Source organism: Phoca vitulina, unplaced genomic scaffold (assembly GCF_004348235.1).
Source record: "Phoca vitulina isolate PV1807 unplaced genomic scaffold, GSC_HSeal_1.0 scaffold71, whole genome shotgun sequence".
Taxonomy (NCBI): Eukaryota; Metazoa; Chordata; class Mammalia; order Carnivora; family Phocidae; genus Phoca; species Phoca vitulina.
Window position 1 is genome coordinate 9,705,376 of NW_022589774.1, and position 23,151 is coordinate 9,728,526.

Below are 23,151 nucleotides of genomic sequence, written 5' to 3' on the forward strand. Positions count from 1 at the left end.
ATAAATAAATACTTCTTGAAAGGTCCCAGAAAACACTATTTTGTACGTTTAGTGGAATATCATTTTTACATTTCCTGATGTAAGTATATAGTTGAACTCTTCTTTTGAGGGCTAAATACAGAGCTTAGTTCTTCATGTAACACTTAACAGTTAGTGAGGTGCAGCGTACAGGTCAGTAGTGGTCAGTAAAAGCATAGCTCAGCAAGTTAAGACACATAAACCAGAGTATAAGCTCTGGAAAACTCGACACCATGTGTTTCAAGAAGGCATCTTTTAATTCCTTACCTTTATGGACAAGATAAATATAAACTAGGTGATTATATATTTATCTATTATTTGTTACTAGCCCCATGCCCTACAGGACTCTTAAATTAGGGATATAAAAACTAATAAATCATGTTTTGTATTGATTCAAAAAATATTAATAGCTTTAGTGAAGTTACTGAGGTTTTGTTTTGGACTTTTTTTTTTTAAGATTGTTATTAGTCTCTCATTTCCTAGTCATGTCATAACCTGGGATAACATCATATTGGTATTTAAATATGAAACTCAGAAAAAGTTTTCTCAAGCAAGGAACTAAAGTACAACCTGTCATCAAGAACTTTTTGACAAAATCAAATTCAAGGCAACTTAGAAGCATTCAGTCTTTATAAATCTGCATGTACCTCCATATCTTTACCTTCAGGACATAGTAATAGCCATAGTATCCACCAAGTAAATATGGTTTTGTGTACTTACAAGAATATGGAATACTTCAGAAAATTTTATTTTCAGAAAAATTAAGGTCCAACACTTAAAACATTAACAGCATTCCCCTCGGGTTTGGCATATTTATTGCTGGAAACAGTAATACACACTCTTTTCCTCGCTATATAAGCTCGTCAAGAACAAGAGTGATTTCATTTAGTTTTCTGTCTCTAGCACTGTCTGTAGCACCTAATGCAAATATGCAATGAATAGTTACTTTATGAGTTAATAAAATGATTGAATGAAAGGTGGCCATAGTAAATATGGCAAAGAAGGAGCTTATTTACCTTCCTAATACTTAAACAGCTCAGTTAAATAATTTTTTACATGTGCCTTCACTTTGGTAGGCAGTTATAAGAACTCCCGATGTGCTGTCCCCTTCCCTACTGGAAAATTACTCTGAATATTAAAAGAGTTTGGGCCAATGGTGAAAACATTTTATTTTCTGTAAAAACCTGAAAATTATTTTATATACGACATGAAAAACAGCATTTTAAGAGTCTGCCATAGAATTAAGTGGTAATTTTTTGTTCTGATTTATTCTAATTAATTTTGGAGCTTGCTAAGAAAGATCATTACTATTATTTGTGTTGATTGCTGAGCTGGCAGTGGGACAGATATACTTCAGTAATTTAATAACCCTGATGAACAAGTGTAACTGTAATTGGTAGCTTTGAGTCACTTTTTTATTTTTTCCTTGTCTCAGCCCAGGAGAATAAGTGCAGTTTCTGTGGCTGAGCGAGTTGCCTATGAGAGAGGAGAAGAGCCTGGAAAAAGCTGTGGCTACAGTGTTCGATTTGAGTCTGTCCTTCCTCGCCCTCATGCCAGTATAATGTTTTGTACTGTTGGTCAGTAATTGGTTTTATTTTGGTCTTTGACTTGCAGTTTATATTGTGTTATTTATGAAGAAACTTGGTAACGGTGCAGAGTGGCTAAAAATAAGTCAAGGAGCCAGTCTCAGAATTCTCGTTTCAGTAGAACTTGTGGCACTTTTTCTCTAAATGGAGAGCGTTATGTTACCGCTGGTTATTGTAGCTTAGAGAAGATAAAATCTGCTTAGTTTACTAGAGTTATGTCTTTTAATACTCTTTTCATTGAACAAATGTGTTTCAGAACACACTGTTACCTTTTTAACAGTTTAAATATACAGATACTGTTTCTTCCCTAAAATGATGCTGGGGTTATATTAACTGAAGCACAGTTGATTGTCTGGAAGTTTGTTTCTTTACACATTTTTATACCTCCCTACTTTAATCAACATAGAAACTCATCTCCAGTTGTGCTCATTTCCTTTTCCAGGTGTGCTCCTAAGAAAATTAGAAGCAGGCATTCGAGGAATCAGTCATGTAATTGTAGATGAAATACATGAAAGAGACATAAATGTAAGTAACTCAAGAGTTAACAGTAACATACTAATACTAATATTCTGAATAAAAAAGTCAAAGTAGAATGTCTTCCTTTTTCCCACTTTTTACATCTTCTATCAAAATCAGGAGCTTCAGTCACTAAGATACTGGACACCTGTTTTTAGCAAAGGTTTATTTAAACCTTTTTTTGTTGTTAACTGCATAGAATTCTGAAAGTCCTCTTGTTAAGTATCATTGCAGTGATCAGTAAGAGCATAATTCAACAGCTGAACTGTTTATGACTGAATCATTGATAGAATTTTAATTAGTTTTTCTTTGAACTGGAGATTTATCTGGGATAAATTTTGTAAGTTTTAAATTCAGTATAATTAGGAATGTCTTTTTGGATGTTTGTAGCTCTCATCTTTTCAGGTATTAAGGATAATCATGCCAAATTAGGAAGAAACTAAAATTTATTTCATAACGCTTCCCTTTTTTGGTATTTGGCAAAATTTGTATACAATTACTTATATAATTGTGTAATTTGAAGGTTGATAGCATAAAGCAATGATTTCTTTTTATGCCACTATTTTACATATCCAAACAAAGGTGTCAGTGAATAGGCAATACGTCATTCAAACTGTTACCAAGCTGCTATTGTTCAAAACATTTATTGGAGCACCTTCTCTTTAGAAAATACTTGTATAGCTGTTGTTGCTAATCATCTTTACTTTGGCAAAACTTTGACCTTTATGGTTGAGCTAAAACGAGTAAGAAAGTTTGGTTTATTAGATAGCTTCTGAAATCGGAAATTTAACTTCAGTGGGATAAAATTTTTGCTGTTTTTGTCATTCAGAATCTCTTGAAAACTAGTTCTTTTCCTGATTAACTTAATCAAAATGAAATGTTTCAATATTATCTTCACTAGCATGGTAACATACCAGTGTTTTTAGAGTTTATCCCAAATCTTACTGGAAGCATCATGGATCATCACTATTTTCCTAAAAAAAAAAAATAAATAATAATGTTTTGGTCAGCTTTCCTTCAAAGACTATCAGGTCTATACAAATGTACCGTTCACAGGGAACAATGAAAAAGTGCCTTTGTAGAAACTTTTTATATTCTCTTTCAGATGAACCTTATCCTAAATTATTCAACCTAGAGACCAATTATTATAAATAATAGGGAATAGGAAAATTTAACAATGCGGCTGGATGAAAAGGTTAATTACAAAAGTCAGTTGTGTTTTATGTATTATAAACAAACAGCTACTAAACAACTCAAAAGATAACCACTGGAATAGTCAGAATGTCAAGTACTTCAGAATAAATCAACCCTATAGATATCACTTCTCCCCAAGTTGATCCAGTTTGAATGCAGTCCTAATCAAATTCCCATCAAGGTTTTTCATAGAATTTAATAGGCTGATTATGAATACTTACAGGGAAGATTTATGGCCAAAAATAACCAGGATTTCTGGAGAAGAGCAGAATGGCTTACATTCTTGGCTTGGCTTTACAGATCTCAGGATGTAATTCAAAGCTATAATAATTGAGATAGTACATGGATTGACAGTTTGAGCACTGAATTATTCAGAATGTGGAAACAGATGGTGCGTTGAATGCAGTGTTGGTATAAGAGTGATGGCATGTTGGTCTTCGGGAAAGGGGAGTGGGTTCTTCAATAAATTGAGCTGGAAACAAATGGTCATCATAAGGAAATAGTTGCAGTTGGATCATTGCCTCCTATCCAGATACAAGAATCAATCCAGATAGATTAAGGACTTAAATGCCAAAGCAATTTTAAAAATCCTAAGTGAAAAATAGAAGTAAACATTAGACAGCACTGTCCAGTAGAAATATATATATATTTCCATATATACTTTATATATATTGTATAGGTACTTGTACATGAGAGAGGAAAGCTATATGAAAGGAAGAAAAAATAAAAGTAAACCTCTAGACAGCACTGTCCAATAGATATATATATAGTATAGGTACCTGCATAGATGAGAGAGGAAAGGTATATGAAAAAGGATTAATAAGATTCAGGATGGTTTTCTCTAGTTGAGGGAGGCAGTGATGGGCAAGAGGGCCACACACCCAGAGAAAAGTTTTTTGTCAGAGCTGTAGCTTTCATGTTGTTTGGTAGGTAGATGGATACTTTACCTTATTAAGTTATAATTGTTTTGGCCATTATTTTGTTTGAATCAGATAAGAGCTTTTCAACATTTTTAAGATTAGCTTTGCAGGTGGTTGGATAACTGAGTTTTGGTTCATCATGGCTTTCCCTCTTCCCTAGTTAAAGTTTGTATGCCTACAAATAAAAATTTCACTGGAAATTTTCAGATGAATTCTTTGCTCTCATTAATTTTTTTTCTCTTCCCTTCTGTTAGGCTACAACTATTCTTAAAAATACTACTGAATCCCACGTTAACCCTTTATCTTTCACTTCTGCAAGCCACCAAAGAAACTGAATTTCAGTGATTTCTGCATAACACAAGAAATCTCTTGGGTGTCTCTTAATTAGCATGAACTTCTTAAGCAATTTTTTTTCATTTGTGTTTTAATAGACCGACTTCCTTTTGGTAGTGTTGCGTGATGTGGTTCAGGCTTATCCTGAAGTTCGCATTGTTCTCATGTCTGCTACTATTGACACCAGTATGTTCTGTGAATATTTCTTCAATTGTCCCATCATTGAAGTTTACGGAAGGACTTACCCAGTTCAAGGTAAATAGTTTGGAGGTGGGGTGGGAGGGTGAACATCTTTTATGTGTTGGTGTTTGGATTTTCTTAATCTTGGAAATTGGAGTAATAGTTCAAAAGACATTTAAAATACAGGCCAAAGTAGAATATCAAATGCATCATAACATTCTTGGGCTTTTACTCAAGCAGTAGTGAGTACAATCTGAGGAGCAAGAACAAGTTTCATTCATTACTTGAGGACTTGGCATCTCCAGTAAATTTCCTGCCTTTTCCTTATAGCCAAAGATAACTTTCAGAATTATATACTGTCAAGTGTAAATCAATATGGCCTATAGATGTTTATGGGAAATACTATTAAAAAGTTTAAGCAGCGAGAGTCAAATTACAAGAGAATCTGAGAGCCAAAGCAGGCATGCGTTAAAATGATACTAAGGTGAGTGTGTCAAGATCAAGTATTTCTGATAGGTAAGAGTATTTCTGATAGGTAAGAGCTCCTTTACTTTCTTTTCTTTTTCTTTTTAGATTTATTAATTAGAGAGAGAGAGAGCACGTAGGCCAACTAGAGCAGGGGGAGGGGGAGAGGGGGAGGCAGACTCCCCGCTGAGTGCGGAGCCTGAGAAGCCTGAGGACAAGGGGCCTGATCTCCCCAGAGATCATGACTTGAACCGAAACCACAAGTATGATGTTTAACTCACTGAGCCACCCAGGCGCCCCACCCCTTAACTTTCTTCAGAGTATTTTATCACCATTTTTTAGGATAATTATCTAATAGCTTGGTTAAAAAAGTGAATTCTAGCACAAATTGAGGGCATGAAAATAAGCTAAAAAATTTGCTGTGTGGGTATGAGATGATAAATGGTTATGTCAGGGTACTGTTTTTTAAAAATCAGAAGTAAGGGTAGCTCTACAATAAAAGGCAGTGCAGTTGTATCTTGTGAGGGGACAGGTTGACAGTCGTAAAACTGTTTACATGTATACTGTGATTGAAAAAATAAGTGGATGGCAGATGGGGGAGCCAGGTTTACTATGGGAGTGAGAGGCTATAGGTAAGTAGGAGGGAAGGCTTGAATGAACCATGTGGTGTATGATTACATGTGGAAACATCAGTAAGAAGTCATGTTCAGATACAAGTGAATAGACAGAGAAATAATTAAAATATGTATGGATACATGGGTGAGTGTGCTTGCATATATTTCCTAGCTCTGTCTGCTGACCACAGTGATGGAGACAGAGGGACACAGGAGCCAACCTGAAAGAGCTGGAGTAATTTGAACAAAAATAAATAAAGTAATACAGTACTGGATTATAACCCTAAGGATACAATAAATACCCATGAGTCCATATGGTGGTTGAATAAATGGGTAATAAAGACACATCTCTCATATGGAATAATTCTAAAAAAATTATAGATATCTCTCTTACCTCAAAAAAGTGAGGCTTACCTCCCTGTCCCTTGAGTGTCTTGTGTTTAATGACCTGCTTCCACAGAGTAGAGTATGGAAAGGGAGAAACAACAGTAACTTCACAGTAACTTGGATTAACTTGACAAACACTACCTCAGGTGAACAAGTTTAACATCATCAGTGATGAGTCATATCAGTTGTATGTACCCTTTATATAATGTGAAGAGTAGCACTTTGGGGCTCTTAGCATATAGAGGGGAATTGTTTATAGATTATGAGACATTTCTGGGCCCAGCAGAGTATAATTGATCAGCAGATATCCCAGCTTTGCTGATGTCCTTCTTTAGAGTGGCAACTAAAGGGAACCCATTTTATGTGTACATCCTGATAGAGGAAGGATGGACTACAGTATATTACTGTATTCACATTCTTTCCTTATCTAAATGCCATACCATGGGAGGGTACAGCATAGTGCATGTACCCTGTACCCATTCCACAAATGTTTGAGTATTGTAGATAGAGGGTACCCTGTCTGGCTTAGTGGGAACATGTAGGAGAGATACTTCACCCTCCTTCAGGGACCAAGAGATTGGAACACTGAGTTTGGAAAAAGCTTATTTATTAGCACTGGAATTTCTTGCTAATTATGAAGAATCGGGGTATTAAGGTCATTTTGAGTTACGAATTAGAAAATGAGTTTTGAAGACTGCTGCATTCTGAAAGTTGATGGTACTCACCTGACTGGATTGTCTTGGCAGAATATTTTTTGGAAGACTGTATTCAGATGACCCACTTTATTCCTCCACCAAAGGACAAGAAGAAGAAGGATAAGGAAGATGATGGTGGTGAGGATGATGATGTAAGTGAATCTTCATGGAAAATTTTTCATTAGGGACAGATTTTGTTATTGTAGTGAACAGATGATTTTAGTAAAAACATGTAATGAATGAGCATTATAGAAAACTTTTTAAAAAGGTGACTATAAAGTCTATTTTTAAATTAATTGATGTATTTTACTCCAAAGGATTCCATGTTCAGTGACAACCTCTTTTCTTACTACAAGTTAAGTCCCTTCTGGATAAAAGTCAAAAGAAAAAGGAGGAAAGAGTAAGATGTTTAAAGACCCAGATGTGGTTAGAAATAACTCCTGTTTTCCATGGGTCACAGTACCTGGCAAGCTGGTAGAAAAGCAAAAGTCTTGTGCCCCATCCCAGATACACTAAATCAGAATGTACATTTTAACAAAATCTCCATGTGATCCATATATACAATAAAGTTTTCAAAGCAGCAGCTACCCTCCTAGATTAGAGAGCCTATGTGGTGATGACATTATCAGATGGGTATTAAACCAGGGAGTTAGTTATGAGGGATTTCCTAAGAAGAAAGAGGAAAGAAAAGTGACACTTATTTTGAGATTTGGACCAATGATAATACAAAAATACATTTTCTATCTGGAATTTTGAAAAGAATAAATATTGTAAGACAGCAATGCAGAATTTGATAGGAAATAAGCTGGAATATTTTTAATTAGAAGATACGAGGATATAAATGAATAGCAAATTAGAAAGCTTATCAGGCAGAAAAAAGACCAATTGTAACAACTTTTTCACTACTAAAGGCTTGGTTTAGCACTGATTCTAAGGCAGACTTTTTAGAAAATACAGACCACATTATTTTAGAAATAGATGATCAAATGAGCTGCCAGCAGGATACTCATTTAAGAATTAAAGGACTTCATATTTGGTAGGAGATGAGCCTGGGAATTACACAGGGACGTGTTGTGTATAGGTAAAGTAATCATATGGTAATTGATGCACAGACAGGATCATAGTAGCAGTTCATTTATCAGTAAGGAGAATATTTTTGAGAGACCAGTGGAGTAAAGTCTTAATAAAGAAATACATTGGTAGAAGGAGCCATTAGAAGTTTCAGAGTCAAATTTAAGAGTTTGTGCTTGAATTATAGACATTGCCTATGGGAAATATTGGTCATGAGAAAAATACAGTATCTCAATATGTAGTAGGTTCTACATTTTTGGAAATTAAATTTCTTCTGTATGCCAGATAAGACTAATAAGCTAGAATTAATAAGGACAGGTGTTATTTGAATGTTAACAAATCTAAGAGACATCTTGTGAGCTGTAGTAATTAAGACAATTCAAAATATGTCTCCCTATTTTTTGCAGGCAAATTGCAACCTGATCTGTGGTGATGAATATGGTCCAGAAACAAAGATGAGCATGGCTCAGTTGAATGAAAAGGAAACCCCTTTTGAACTCATCGAAGCTCTACTCAAGTACATTGAGACCCTTAATGTTCCTGGGGCTGTGTTGGTTTTTCTGCCTGGCTGGAATTTGATTTATACTATGCAGAAGCATTTGGAGATGAATCCACATTTTGGTATGAGTCTTTGAATTCTCACATATTTGACAGTGAAAAATGAGTATTTTTGCTTGTGCCCTAGCCAGCATGTGAAAACAAAATGTAATGTTGTGTCAATATTTGGATAAAAATATACGTAATGTAGAGCAGTTTTAAAATGGACTATTATTGGGGCGCCTGGGTGGCTCAGTCGTTAAGCGTCTGCCTTCGGCTCAGGTCATGATCCCAGAGTCCTGGGATCGAGCCCCGCATCGGGCTCCCTGCTCTGCGGGAAGCCTGCTTCTCACTCTCCCACTCCCCCTGCTTGTGTTCCCTCTCTCGCTGTCTCTCTCTGTCAAATAAATAAATAAAATCTTTAAAAAAAAAAAAAATAAAATGGACTATTATTTTTAGACCTTAACCTTTCCTTAATTGTTATAGGAAGCCACAGGTATCAGATTTTACCTCTGCATTCTCAGATTCCTCGAGAGGAACAGCGCAAAGTATTTGATCCAGTACCAGCTGGAGTAACCAAGGTAAATAATAAACATTTACACTTATGGGGTTGGAGGTTACATAGATAGTAAACAAATATTACAGGCTTTCATAGAGCTACCACAAAAAAATTGTATAAATTGAGGAGGGAAAGAAGGGGTCTTCTCTTCCTGAGCTTAGTAAGTTTTTCATTAGTCGGGCAGTGGGTGAATGATTTTTTTAAGGCTTCTGGAATTCTCTTGCCACTTGTTACATAAGCAAATCCTTCTTTTAAGTGCATAATAGGAAAATATTTTCTGAAGTATAATTTTTCTTAATATTTCTTCACAGGTTATTTTGTCCACAAATATTGCTGAGACTAGCATTACCATAAATGATGTTGTTTATGTCATTGACTCCTGCAAGTAAGTTTCCAAGGAACCTATTTGCCTAGAATAAATCTTAAGAATGTTCCATGTAGGGGCGCCTGGGTGGCTCAGTCGTTAAGCGTCTGCCTTCAGCTCAGGTCATGATCCCAGTGTCCTGGGATCGAGCCCCGCATCGGGCTCCCTGCTCCGCAGGAAGCCTGCTTCTCCCTCTCCCACTGCCCCTGCTTGTGTTCCCTCTCTCGCTGTCTCTCTTTCTGTCAAAAAATAAATAAAATCTTTAAAAAAAAAAAAAAAAAAAAAAAATGTTCCATGTAGTAGTTAGTATCAGTTAACAGAATCAGAATCACCCTTTTTTTTTTTTTTTTGAAGTCCTGTGTTCTTGTACTGTCTAAATTATTGTGTACTGTATACTGGGTTACAGGTTAATTAATAATTCTTGGTGTTGATTTATCACAAATCATTTATCATGGTAGAAAGTGACAAAGCTTGACACTCTAACTCCTGAGCTTCCCACTGCTCGTCTGCTGATAGTTGCTCATTTCTCATTGGTGGGTGTTTCCATTGATCACAGCCATACAGTAGCATACTGCTTAGTGTATAAAGATGACCAATATTTATCTTATGACAAATATCCTACTTGTGCGCCATTCACTTAAGAATTAAAAGAATTTATGGGGCGCCTGGGTGGCTCAGTCGTTAAGCGTCTGCCTTCGGCTCAGGTCATGATCCCAGGGTCCTGGGATCGAGTCCCGCATCGGGCTTCCTGCTCAGCTGGGAGTCTGCTTCTCCTTCTCCCACTCCCCCTGCTTGTGTTCCTGCTCTCGCTATGTCTCTCTCTGTCAAAAAAATAAATAAAATCTTTAAAAAAAAAAAAAAAAAAAATTAAAAGAATTTATATTTGGTATGCGATGAGCCTGGGAAATACACAGGGAGGCATTGTGTACAGATAAAGTACACAATTATATGGTAACTGATACACAGGACAAAAAAGTCAAAACTTTGTTATATCTGGCTAGCTTGTGCCCCGTGTCTTCTCTACATAGTCCCTCAACCTCCCCGGCAATTGAGAAAGATCTGCCAGTGCCCACTGTAGGGAATGGTGACTAGCAGGCAGCTCCCCTGAGCCAGCTCCAGTCAGTCAGTGCCAGCTGCCTGTGTGGAGCGTTGAAGGGTTCTGAGGTTGCTTTGGGGTTCAGCAGGATTGCGCGGGCACTGCTTGGTGAGGTCATCAACTTTTAGATCATAGATAGCCTGGAAGTTACACTAAACTTTGGGACAGACTTGGCTTGAATAATTACTGTTTACTCTCATGTATGTGCCAAATCCCGTTTGAATGCTTTCCATTCATTAATTCACTTAATGTTTATAAATAAAAATCCTGTGAGTTTGGTAAGAGTATTATAGCCGTTTTCAAATGAGGAAAATGGGACACAGAAGGATCAGTAACTTGGCCAAGACCATCTAGCTGTTAAGTGGCACGGACGTGTTGTTAGAAGGTTGACGACTCAGAAGGTGCAGTCAAATTCTTCCTGGTGCTGCACACAGGCTTCATGTCGGCATAGCTACCTGGAAAGCATCCATCCCTTAGTGGAAATACGATAGTTAAGTACTGGTGGTACGTGTGAGTCTAAGAATTAGCCACTGTTTCCTATTTAGGCAGAAAGTGAAGCTGTTCACTGCTCACAACAACATGACCAACTACGCTACAGTTTGGGCATCTAAAACAAACCTTGAGCAGCGGAAAGGACGAGCTGGCCGTGTGCGGCCTGGATTCTGCTTTCACCTGTGTAGCCGAGCTCGTTTTGAGAGGTAAGACTAATTCTTGAATAAAGACTACAGATTTGTTTTTTTTACCCCTTCATGCAATACATCACCTCCCGTCCCCACCCTGCTGTTAACTTACTGAACTCAGAGTACATAAATGCCTCCAGTTACCTATATTGGAGGATAGATACTTGGCTTAAATAACAAGATTGTGGTAAGAATGAAATTGTCAGTGATGGCATGTTTGCTGATTTTCTGCTTACTACTAATCTTTTAAACGGAGGCTATATGGACATTATTTTAGTTCCACATAGGTCACTTTAGGGATTACTGGTATTTATGGAATGGTTAACTTCTTGAAAAATACATTTAAAAAATACTTCCATATTTACAGATTTTTTTTTTCCCCCCTAATGTTAGCACATCACTGTATCTCATAGGATCCTCCTCATATGCCTGAGAAATAGAGGGCATTATTTGGATAAGGAAACTAAAGCTTAAGGCTCTTAGCTGAATTCTTCAGGACTGAAATCCAAATCTGTTAATACCTTGTCCAGTTCCATTTATACTATAAGCCTGTTGGGGAATGTGGTTGGGACTTGTTTTAAAAAAATCCTTATCTCTCTGAATTATAGATTTTAGATGCATAGTTATATTATATGTTTCTGGATATCCATGTGTGTGCATTAGCTTTAACCAGTTGACCATAAGATAGAGTTAGGGGTTTTGTACACGTGTGTATTTATCACAATAAAGTATTTTGGGACATACTTAATTTAGGTGACCAGATGTATATAATGCCCTGAAGAAAAACCAAGGAAACTTTGATTTGCTTTTGTGCTGGTAACTTACAGCTCCCTGGTAATTATAAATGTGGATTTATTTGAGCATCAGAAGTTAGCTCAGGATACTGGCTGCAACATTTGGAAGGTACCTACTTTTTAAAGGTTAGATTGTCCCTTGAAGAAACAAGTACTGTACTTAGACATCTTAGAGTGAAAACCACCTACTAATTAGTAATGGCATGAATAGAACTATAATAAAGGATTTTTGTTCTTTTCTTTATAGGGTGAGGAACAGATAATGCTATCTGCATTTATGTAAACCTTATTTAAGCTGACCAGTCTTGCCAGCAGTGTTGGAATCATCAGTAAATGATTCCCATAAATCTTCATCATGAATAGTGTATAGCCAATAAGTCTGAATTAGAAATTTAGAGACCTGGGGGTGCCTGGGTAGCTCAGTCGGATAAGCATCTGACTCGATCTCAGCTCAGGTCTCGATCTCGAGGGTTGTGATTTCGAGCCCTACATTGGGCTCCATGCTGGGCATAGAGCCTACTAAAAAAAAAAAAAAAAAAATGTAGATTTTAATACCATTTGTACCTATTTGCGGAATTTAATGCCATTTGTACATATTCTATGACATAACCTAAATATTTACACTCTCTAGGCCTCTGTTTCCCCATTTTGTAAAATGAGATTGTTACTTAACTGTCTGTGCTCCTTCAGTTGAAAATGGAAGATAGTATAATACCTAACCCACAGAATTTGTTTGAGAACTAAATGAGTTAATAATGTTAAATACTGCGAACAATGCTTGGCATATGGTAAGCTCTCGGTAAATGTTAGCTATTATCATTGTTAATACTAATTTGTAATAGTAACTTTTATTAAAATTTTTAAGGGTTAGATCTGTAAAATCCTTGCTGGTAGCACTAAATTTTATGAACCAGGAAGGGAAGGTGATGGGGATATGTTAGTATTAGCCCACATCTCCACAGAAAGTCTTACTGCTGTTGGGGGGTAGGGGGCAGATGGGGGGAGGTGTTTGTTTTTGAGTATAGTTGACAATCGATGTTATATTAGTTTCAGGTGTTCAGAATAGTGATTCAACAACTCTATACGTTATGCTATGCTCCCCACCAGTGTAGCTACCATCTGCCACCGTACAGCACTTTTACGGTACTATTGACTATATTCTCTGTGTTGTACCTTTCACCCTTGTGACTTATTCATTCCATAACTGGAAGCCTGTATCTCCCCCTCCCCTTCACCCATTTTTGCCTGTCCCCTCCCCCCGTCCCCTCCGCTCTGTCTAGCCACCACTTTTAACCCATCTTTGTCACCCGGTGAGACCTGAAGAAGTCGAAGTCATAGGTATGGGTAATAACATTAAGGATTTGGGATAATTTTTCATCCTCCTTCACTCCTCAGATGAAAATACCATCAAGCTATAATTGTAAAGTCGTAAACCACTGCTCAAGCAGTTAAGAGGGTCTCGTCCAGAGAGTCTTTGTTGTAAATACAAAACGTTCTTTGATAATTGTAAAAGGATGAGGGAGGGACAGCTCTATAAACCTGATTATCTCTCTGCAAAGATTTTATTAAACAGACGTGTATATATTAGAGTGGATGGTTATTTTATGCTTTTCTTGCCTTAGACTAGAAACCCACATGACACCTGAGATGTTCCGAACACCATTACATGAAATTGCTTTGAGCATAAAACTTCTGCGTCTGGGAGGAATTGGACAATTCCTGGCCAAGGCAATTGAACCTCCACCTTTGGATGCTGTGATCGAAGCAGAGCACACTCTTAGAGGTACCTACAAATACAGACCTACCTAACAACATGTTAATTATTGTCTTGTCCTGGCAGCTAGCATGTAACAGATGAATCAAGGTACACTCAGTAGGCTGGTGAGTGGTAAGACTTCCAGTGTTGCCTTACATATTTAGTGTGGTCAGTTTTATAAAATGAGGTAAGAAAGGGGTAACCTGAGTCTTCTTTTGGTCAAAAATGTCATTTCTTAACCAATATTTAATAATCAGAACATGCATTACTCACGATACAGTCTTTTATGTTTATCTGTTAAAACATATCTGTTTGTGTTTTCTAATCATGTCATAGAAGTGGTGTAGTATTGTGGGAAAAACTAAAGGTGTTGGCCATGGGAATCTGATTTTGAATTTTGAATCTAGTACTCATCTGCTATATGAACTTTAGACTTTCACTCTCCAGATTTCATTCCTCTCTAAAAATTATCAGTAAATGGTATTAGACTTGTTAGGGCATGTGTACTTAGGCTGTTACTTTAGTTTTTGTATGTATAGAGTTTGCATGGACTATATTCAGTTTACAATCTACAGGGCCTAATTCTAGTACCACCTTCTTTTTTTTTTTTTTTTTTTTTTTTAAAGATTTTATTTATTTATTTGAGATAGAAAGAATGAGAGATACAGAGCATGAGAGGGAGGAGGATCTCAGAGGGAGAAGCAGACTCCCGGCTGAGCAGGGAGCCTGATGCGGGACTCGATCCTGGGACTCCAGGATCATGACCTGAGCTGAAGGCAGTCGCTTAACCAACTGAGCCACTCAGGCGCCCCTAGTACCACCTTCTTATTGGTGCTCCAGAATTTGGTTTTGTTGTGTTTTTGAGTGAGGAGAATTGTTGGCTATGGGCATGGTGCTGGCAGTTGGTTTGACAAATAATGAAAACTCAACCTGTAAAGAAATGTTTCATCTTTGCCTCAGTTAAAGGGGTTTTTGTTACTATTTCCGCTGTTTTACTATTTCCACTCACAAAGAACTATCTCCCCACAGAACTTGATGCATTAGATGCTAATGATGAGTTGACTCCTCTGGGACGAATCCTGGCTAAACTCCCCATTGAGCCTCGTTTTGGCAAAATGATGATAATGGGATGTATTTTCTAGTAAGTGCTTTGTATTATTGCTGATACTTAAATGGTAGAACAATTTCAGAATCTTATTCCCCTCCCCATAAAAACAGGATAGGCTCAGAAGAAAAAATTAAATTCTTAGGTATAGAAGTGGCATACTTCAGATACTAAGAAAAGAATGAAATGAGAAGAATGCATGGTCCCAGTAGATGGACACCTGGGCCCAGCTTGTTGGGGGAAAGAGCACAAGTTCTCAAAAGAATTGCAGTTCGTCTTGGGAGCATAAGTAGTTGTCTTTGAAAGACAAATAGCACTAGGAAAGCAGGTATATTTTATCAGGAAATTTTGAAGATTAAGAGATTTGAGAAGATGGGGAAGAGAATAAGGAGAGGGAAAATATAATACTTGGTCATAATTTATGGTAAATATGCATCCATTAATTATCAGAGCTCCTTGTTTTTTCCCTTTCCGCTTCTGGAGAGAGCAGCTGTAAAAGTTCTTTGTTAAGCCAATCTCAGTGCTAATAAAGTGGTATCGTAGCCAGTGAAGACTCTGACCCACAGTGACAGTACTGCTTGTGAACTGCTGGAACAAGAGCGTGACAAGACTGAATTTTCCTGTCTGTTTCAGTGTGGGAGATGCTGTCTGTACCATCTCTGCTGCCACCTGCTTTCCGGAGCCTTTCATTAGTGAAGGAAAGAGACTGGGTTATATTCATCGAAATTTTGCTGGAAACAGATTTTCTGATCATGTGGCCCTTTTATCAGTCTTCCAAGCTTGGGATGATGCTAGGTACGGGTTTGAAAGAGGGAAAGTTGTAAGTTGTGAGAACTGTCTCTAGTTGCTAATGTATTGGGGCTTTGAGAAATGACTCTTAATCTATTTTAGAATGGGTGGAGAAGAAGCAGAGATACGTTTTTGTGAGCACAAAAGACTCAACATGGCTACACTAAGAATGACCTGGGAAGCCAAAGTTCAGCTCAAAGAAATTCTGATTAATTCTGGATTTCCAGAAGGTAAGGCTCTCTAAAGATCTATCTGAAGTGACATTTATGCAGCATGTGCACATTGACAGTGCAGTATATTTTAGCTTCAGACTTTAGACCCTGTGCTTTTTCTGTGTTCCTAGCTATTTCTTCATTCTTTGAACTATAATGATAATCAGTTTTTCACATTTATTCCGTCTTTTAAAAAAGGAAGCAAAAGGTTGTGATGCTCAAATTATAATACACTACACAGATGATTAATAGATGTTTTAAGAATTGTGCTACTTTGAGAAGTTTTTTTTTAGTCTCTTTTATCTTACGAAGAACAGAGGTGTAGCTTTTAGCAGTTGTACAGAATAAGCAGTTTGTTGAATAACCTCAAATAGTGGTTTGTGAAGTGATTGATCATTCTGCCCACATGTTCATGTTTAGACATGAAATTTACCATGTTAAATTTTAAGTGCCTTTAAGTAAGGTTTTAGTGTGCTGGCAGGTAAGAGGGCTTGGATAATGTGATGGATATATTAGTTGAGCTGTTGAACTTTTGTTCTCCCAACTAGATTAAAATTCCTAAAATTGGGAATTGAAGCACATAACCAGAAATAGCTGTGTAGTTGAGAGTATAGTTGGGCAAGATGGCAGATTTTAAAAGGATATGATCTAAATAACTTACACACAAAATGTTTTCCTCTGTTGCAAACTGACTTAAGTTTGTAGTTTTTTATCAAAATCAAGGAAAGAGGAAGAACATATTTTGTATGATAGAATCCTCACAATAATCCTGAGATACAGGTATTGTTACCCTGTTTTATAGAAGAGGAAGCTACCACAGAGGTTTAAATTACTTGTCCAGATACATTCAGTTAGGAGGTGAGAAGATTAGAACTCAGGTTTTTCCAGCACAGAATATATCCATGCTCTTAGTGGTCACTGTCATACTTCCCAAACCATGATGAAGTACTCCTAAAGCATAGTCTGGGTGAAAATATCCGCCCTCATTCCAGTGGGCTTCCTTGGATTGTTACTCCATCTAGAAAGAACAGCTATTTAGGAACAGCAGATGGAATACTTTGTTCACCTATTGGTTTAGCTCACTTGGCGAGTAGATGATTAACCTGAGGGTGGGGGAGGTGGCTTTTTGTGTAATCACTCCAAGCTTGGGTTGTGGTTAAGTCTATAAGAGAATGCAAGTATTTTAGTTTTCTTGCTGTGGACACTCAGCAGAATTTCTCCTTGAACTTAATATGGGTGTAAGAGTTTTGAGAAGACAGGAAATTAGATAGGTTATCTGAAAAAAGAGGTGGGAAGGAGTCAGTTCTCGTAATTCTCTTAACTAGTTTACATGCAATATGAGGATTAGCCAGATATCTGATATTTGTACCCCTTTCCTTTTACAGATTGCTTGTTAACACAGGTGTTTACTAACACTGGACCAGATAATAATTTGGATGTTGTTATCTCTCTCCTGGCTTTTGGTGTGTACCCTAATGTGTGCTATCATAAGGAAAAAAGAAAGATTCTCACCACTGAAGGGCGTAATGCCCTTATCCACAAGTCTTCTGTTAATTGTCCTTTTAGCAGCCAAGACATGAAGTACCCATCTCCCTTCTTTGTATTTGGTGAAAAGGTAAGAAAAGATCAGTTTAGAAAAATTTACGTTGAGGGGCACCTGCATGGGCTCAGTATGTTAAGTGTCTGACTCTTGATTTCGGTTCAGGTCATGATCTCGGCCCCGTGTCGGGCTCTGTGCTGAGCAAGGAGCCTGCTTGAGATTTTCGCCCTTTCCCTCTGCCCCCCCCCCAAAAGAAAAATTTACGTTGAAAATCTACATTGTCGTTACTTATTAATGTGCAGTGGGAACATGAGTTTTAATTTTGGAAGCATAGTTCATTATCATTATATGGCAATTGATTGGCAGCTGGACTGTCATCTGTTTCTTCTTGCCTCTTTTTTCATCTGCAGATTCGAACCCGAGCCATCTCTGCTAAAGGCATGACCTTAGTTACTCCCCTGCAGTTGCTTCTCTTTGCCTCCAAGAAAGTCCAGTCTGATGGGCAGATTGTGCTCGTAGATGACTGGTATGGATTTTCAGATGTGAACTCCAAACTGCATTCTTACAATTGAGGTGTAATGGGATTCAGCTGCTAATCTAACTTAATTTGTGAAAGAAACATGACAAAATTTCATGACATAAATGAGGTGTTTTATAACATTGTCTTTTCTTGGAGAGTGGATATCTTGGTAGTATAGTTCATAGGTAGTAAGTCATACCATTGGAAGCAAATGCATTAGGCATTGAAGCCACATCTGCCCCCATGAATACTACCCTAGAGAATTGGAATTTAATTGGAACTGGGGTACCTCTTTCATGTACTCTGTATGTTGGTTAGAGAGTACTGGTAAGCATGTACTAACCACTTGACAAAAATGGAATAGATCTTAGTGACCCATCAGTAGGCTCAGTCATATTCCTGAAAACTCCAGCAATGTGAGTCTCTTCTTTCATTGTTTTATTGGAAGCTGAGTGATCTGTATTGCTAACAGTAGTTTGCTTGATAGACTTCCTGGTTTACAGTACCCACCAGTAGCCAGCAGTGGGTTTTAAGAAGTTAGTGTAAGACTGTTACCATTCTTCATACCTGTGTTTGCTTAAGTCTGGGGAATTGAAAGTATTGGTACTTAGTAAGAAGTTAAATTTATTCCATCACTTACCATATGTGAAATTAGGAGACAGTAGTCTTTTGCTGTGTGTACCCCTCTTGTACTTTATCATTTTTCTCTGTTTTAGGATCAGACTGCAAATCTCTCATGAGGCTGCTGCCTGTATCACTGCTCTCCGGGCGGCCATGGAGGCTCTGGTTGTTGAAGTAACCAAACAGCCTAATATCATCAGCCAGTTGGACCCTGTTAATGAACATATGCTAAACATGATCCGCCAGATCTCTAGACCATCAGCTGCAGGTATCAACCTCATGATTGGCAGTACGCGGTGAGTACACAGTAACTTCTCTTTGAACCAAGCAGAGGACGATGATCTTATACTGGCCTAAAATTCCCACAGGCAGCTGATACAGGCCTTGTTTATTTAAGTTAAAATTCTAGACAAACACTGAATATGAAACTTAATTCTGGTTAACACACTCAGAGAAAAGGATGTTACTAACTTTTATCTCTGTTAATAGTGTATCAGTGCATGTTGGAGATTTAAAGGGACCTTAAAAGTACATACAGAGTCCAGGGTGGGTCACATGATGGGAAAGTGACAGAGCCCAGACTCTTCACTTTCCACAGTACTGTTTTGCCATCTCTAATGAAAAAATGTTGATTGAACGGTTAGATTGCTGCTTCTTCAGATGAAAAGCCTCAAGGTTTATCTTAGTAGGGAAATGCAAGAATGTGACTGACTTAAAGAAGTGTGAAATTTCTCTTAATTCTTAAAATGTCTAATTTGGTTTGCTTTTTTCCACCTTTTCAATCTTCCTTTGCTCACAGTTCTTTCTTTGGAAATATTTGATACCTGCAGAGAAGGCAGAGGATAGTACAGTGAACACCCATATAGTCTTATAACTCACTAATCGTCTGCATTCTCTGACGATTTCTTGCTTTCATACATGTGTGTAAACACACATACCTACTTTTACTTAATCATTTGTGACTGAGTTGCAGAGGTTATGACATTTTACATCAGTATATTTCATGCATCTTTTAAGCATATAACTGCAATACCATGATCATACCCCCAAAATTTAAGTGTTTAACATTTGTCTAATATACATATTAAAAATTTTCTAATTATCCAAAAATACTCTTTAATCTCCCTTTCAAGGAACAGTTACTGCTTTCGATTATAAACTGTTAATAATTTTTAATATATAGAACTGCTAGAATTCATAAAGCATTCTGGGTCCCATTTTGCTATAAATGATTTACTTTTTAAAATTTATTAATCATACACATAGTATTCATTGTGTGCCAGGCACTGTGCTGAGTGCTTTTCTGATATTAACTCATTTTAATATTTGCTCTATCTATGATGTAGGTAGATCTTTGTCGCCTTTAATATGAATAAGGAAACTAGCACAGAGAAGTTAAGACCCAAGGCCATACAGCTAGTGAATTGTAGGACTGGATTCAGACTAAGGCAGTAATGGCTCCTGAAACAGTGCTCTTACTGTGCTATACCTTGCTCCTCCAGTGGGTCAAATACATATGAGAATTATTGAGCAGTCTTCAAAAAGAAAGAAATAATAAGTATGCGTCATAGGTAGATACAGATGTGGTGCTCATAGGTATTTAGAAGAGAGTTTACTTTTGGCAGGAGGGATGGTGAATAAGGAGGCTTCACATACAGTCTGCTCTGTGGAGGACAAAAGTCCAGAACCTAGAAAGGATGGGATAAATACAGGAAAGAGTTTAGGATGCATGAATATAATGGTGGCTTGAATTACAGTAGGGAGAATTGAAATGGGGAGGAGTAGATTAGACAAGTTTGCAGGACCATCAGGAGGAATTGGTGATGGATTGAAATGGGGGAAGCAGGGCAGTGAAGGAGTGAAGACAGATCCCAGCTATATTTCTCACTTGGACAACTGCTGAATTCATCGTGCTGGTCTCTATAAGAAAAGCTGTGCAGGAGACTGTTGAATCACAGATCTGTACCTCTGAAACAAATAATGCAATATATGTTAAGAAAAAAAAAAAAGAAGATAGGAGGGGAAGATGAAGGGGGATAAATCGGAGGGGGAGACGAACCATGAGAGACGATGGACTCTGAAAAACAAACTGAGGGTTCTAGAGGGGAGGGGGGTGGGAGGATGGGTTAGCCTGGTGATAGGTATTAAAGAGGGCACATTCTGCATGGAGCACTGGGTGTTATGCACAAACAATGAATCATGGAACACTACATCAAAAACTAATGATGTAATATATGGTGATTAACATAACAATAAAAAATAAAAAGAAAACTCCTATAAAAAAAGAAAAAAGCTGTGCAGGAAGAATAAGCAGTTTGGGGTGTGCTGAGTTGGAGGGTTGTTAAGTGAGACATCTTGATTATGCAGTTTTTCTTTTTTTTTTTTTTTAAGACTTTATTTATTTGACAGAGACATAGCAAGAGCAGGAACACAAGCAGGGGGAGTGGGAGAGGGAGAAGCAGGCTCCCCGCGGAGCAGGGAGCCCGATGCGGGGCTCAATCCCAGGACCCTGGGATCATGACCTGAGCTGAAGGCTGACGCTTAAGGACTGAGCCACCCAGGTGCCCCTTGATTATGCAATTTTTCATTACCCCTCATTTTCTTTATTTGCCACATGAAACATTTATGTGTAAGCAAATCACCACAGGCATTTTTCAGAAACATACTTCAGAGTTAATGCAGGAAAATACTTGGTGATAAAGATCAAATAACACTGCCAACTCCGGGAGCCTCTTCCTTACATATCACTGCTTTCGTAGAATGCTGTATAGCTGAGGCTCAGTGAAAGTGAACCATCCATCTTAAGTCGTAAGGGACATACTGCCAAAATGGAAGATCTTTTGAGAATGAACCAGAAAGAACTTTAGACAAACATACGGTTACAGTAGATGCATTCTTCTGTATCTATTATGGAGTAACAGATTTATTTCATTTCAGTTTATATTTGTGCACTTGGGTTCGTTCCCTTTGTGTATTAAATTTCCAAATATGACTTTATATTTTATGACTAGTTGAGATGTATTAAGGATGCTTTGCTAAAGTGGTGATTTTGTACTTTTCCTAGGTATGGAGATGGTCCACGTCCTCCCAAGATGGCTCGATACGACAATGGAGGTGGATACCGACGGGGAGGTTCTAGTTACGGCGGTGGAGGCTACGGCAGCGGAGGCTACGGAGGTGCCGGCGGCTACGTCGGCGGCGGAGGCTACGGCGGCAGCGGCTATGCTGGCGGCTCCAACTCCTATCGCGGAGGCTATGGCGGAGGCTATAGAGGAGGTGTCAGTGGTGGCTATAGAGGTGGCTCGGGAGGAGACTATAGAGGGTCTGGGGGAGGAGGCTACAGAGGAACTGGGGCGTTCCAGCGAGGGGGTGTCCGAGGGGGCTATGGGGGTGGTTACTTTGGACAAGGAAGAGGAGGTAGTGGCTATTAAAACGTGTGATGTCAGTGCCTATGCATAGACAGTTTAAAAAAAAAAATGCATGCTACCTGTTTTCCCAAGTTGTTTATTTGATGCCAGTAAGTAAACCCATTTTCCGCCCATTTTGTGGTTCATTATAGTTTAAGGAAACCAAGCATATAGATACATTAGTGGTTTTGTTTATATTATGTAAAGTACACTGATTCTAAAACTACCACAGTTTGTATTTTTTCTTTAAGGAGTAAAGATTTGCCTTTAAAATTAACTTGATATTTTCTTGGCTTTAGTTTATTAATACAATAGAAAATAAAGTATTATACCAAATACTGGCCATGTAGTTCATTGTTGACATTACATGTTAGAATAATTTTGCAGTGCCGGTTACATCTATTTTAAGCATCACAGGAAAAATTGTACTTTCTGTTTTCCAAAGTATACCAAGTGATACTGTTACTTGTAGTATTTAGAGTAAATAGCCTTGAAATAGAATTGTTCTTCCAGTAAATACTGGCCAGTGCACAATTTCACATGGACCTCTGCCCCTGAATAGAACTTTTGACCTAGGGCTGAACATTTTGACTTTTTCCCAAGCTTTGTATTTGAAAAATCTAAGACCAGGTAAGCATTCTCTTTTCTAAGTTAGTTTACAGTGTAAAAATTAATTTTAATTAGAATTAAAAATTAACCCACAAAATTCTTGAATTAAGGTTATATTTAGTCAAAGAATAATGGTAAGTGAAGCTTCACCAATGCATCAAGTTTATTTGAGGAGAGATGTTTATACATTTATAACATTTTATGGTTTTCAATAAATTTTCACGTTTCTCATTTGAAATAGCATAGTACAGTAAAGATCACAAAGGCTGGGGCGCCTGGGTGGCTCAGTCGTTAAGCGACTGCCTTTGGCTCAGGTCATTATCCCGGGGTCCTGGGATCGAGCCCCACATCAGGCTCCCTGCTCAGTGGGAAGCCTGCTTCTCCCTCTCCCACTCCCCCTGCTTGTGTTCCCTCTCTCACTGTGTGTCTGTCAAATAAATAAAATCTTTAAAAAAAAAAAAAATCACAAAGGCTTTGGATTAAATAGAAGTAGACTCATATCTTTTTTTTAAATTTTATTTTATTATGTTAATCACCATACATCATTAGTTTTTGATGTAGTGTTCCATGATTCATTGTTTGC

The 23,151-nt window shown here is 37.7% G+C and overlaps 1 protein-coding gene across 2 annotated transcripts in view; it reads left to right on the plus strand.

The window, feature by feature from the left end:
• DHX9 (DExH-box helicase 9) overlaps window positions 1-22,848 on the plus strand; it is a 53,956-nt gene extending 31,108 nt beyond the window's left edge. For both annotated transcript variants that reach the window (XM_032393054.1, XM_032393055.1), the window contains 16 exons: window positions 1,454-1,595; window positions 2,047-2,129; window positions 4,666-4,822; window positions 6,960-7,060; window positions 8,387-8,600; window positions 9,003-9,097; window positions 9,387-9,460; window positions 11,081-11,233; window positions 13,632-13,792; window positions 14,795-14,906; window positions 15,504-15,665; window positions 15,762-15,889; window positions 17,257-17,486; window positions 17,822-17,937; window positions 18,648-18,848; window positions 21,617-22,848. In XM_032393054.1, the coding sequence (XP_032248945.1) occupies window positions 1,454-1,595; window positions 2,047-2,129; window positions 4,666-4,822; window positions 6,960-7,060; window positions 8,387-8,600; window positions 9,003-9,097; window positions 9,387-9,460; window positions 11,081-11,233; window positions 13,632-13,792; window positions 14,795-14,906; window positions 15,504-15,665; window positions 15,762-15,889; window positions 17,257-17,486; window positions 17,822-17,937; window positions 18,648-18,848; window positions 21,617-21,983 (2,496 nt within the window). In that variant the 3' untranslated portion in view covers window positions 21,984-22,848. The remainder of the gene's footprint in view (window positions 1-1,453; window positions 1,596-2,046; window positions 2,130-4,665; window positions 4,823-6,959; window positions 7,061-8,386; window positions 8,601-9,002; window positions 9,098-9,386; window positions 9,461-11,080; window positions 11,234-13,631; window positions 13,793-14,794; window positions 14,907-15,503; window positions 15,666-15,761; window positions 15,890-17,256; window positions 17,487-17,821; window positions 17,938-18,647; window positions 18,849-21,616) is intronic.
• The last annotated feature ends 303 nt before the right edge of the window (window positions 22,849-23,151 follow it).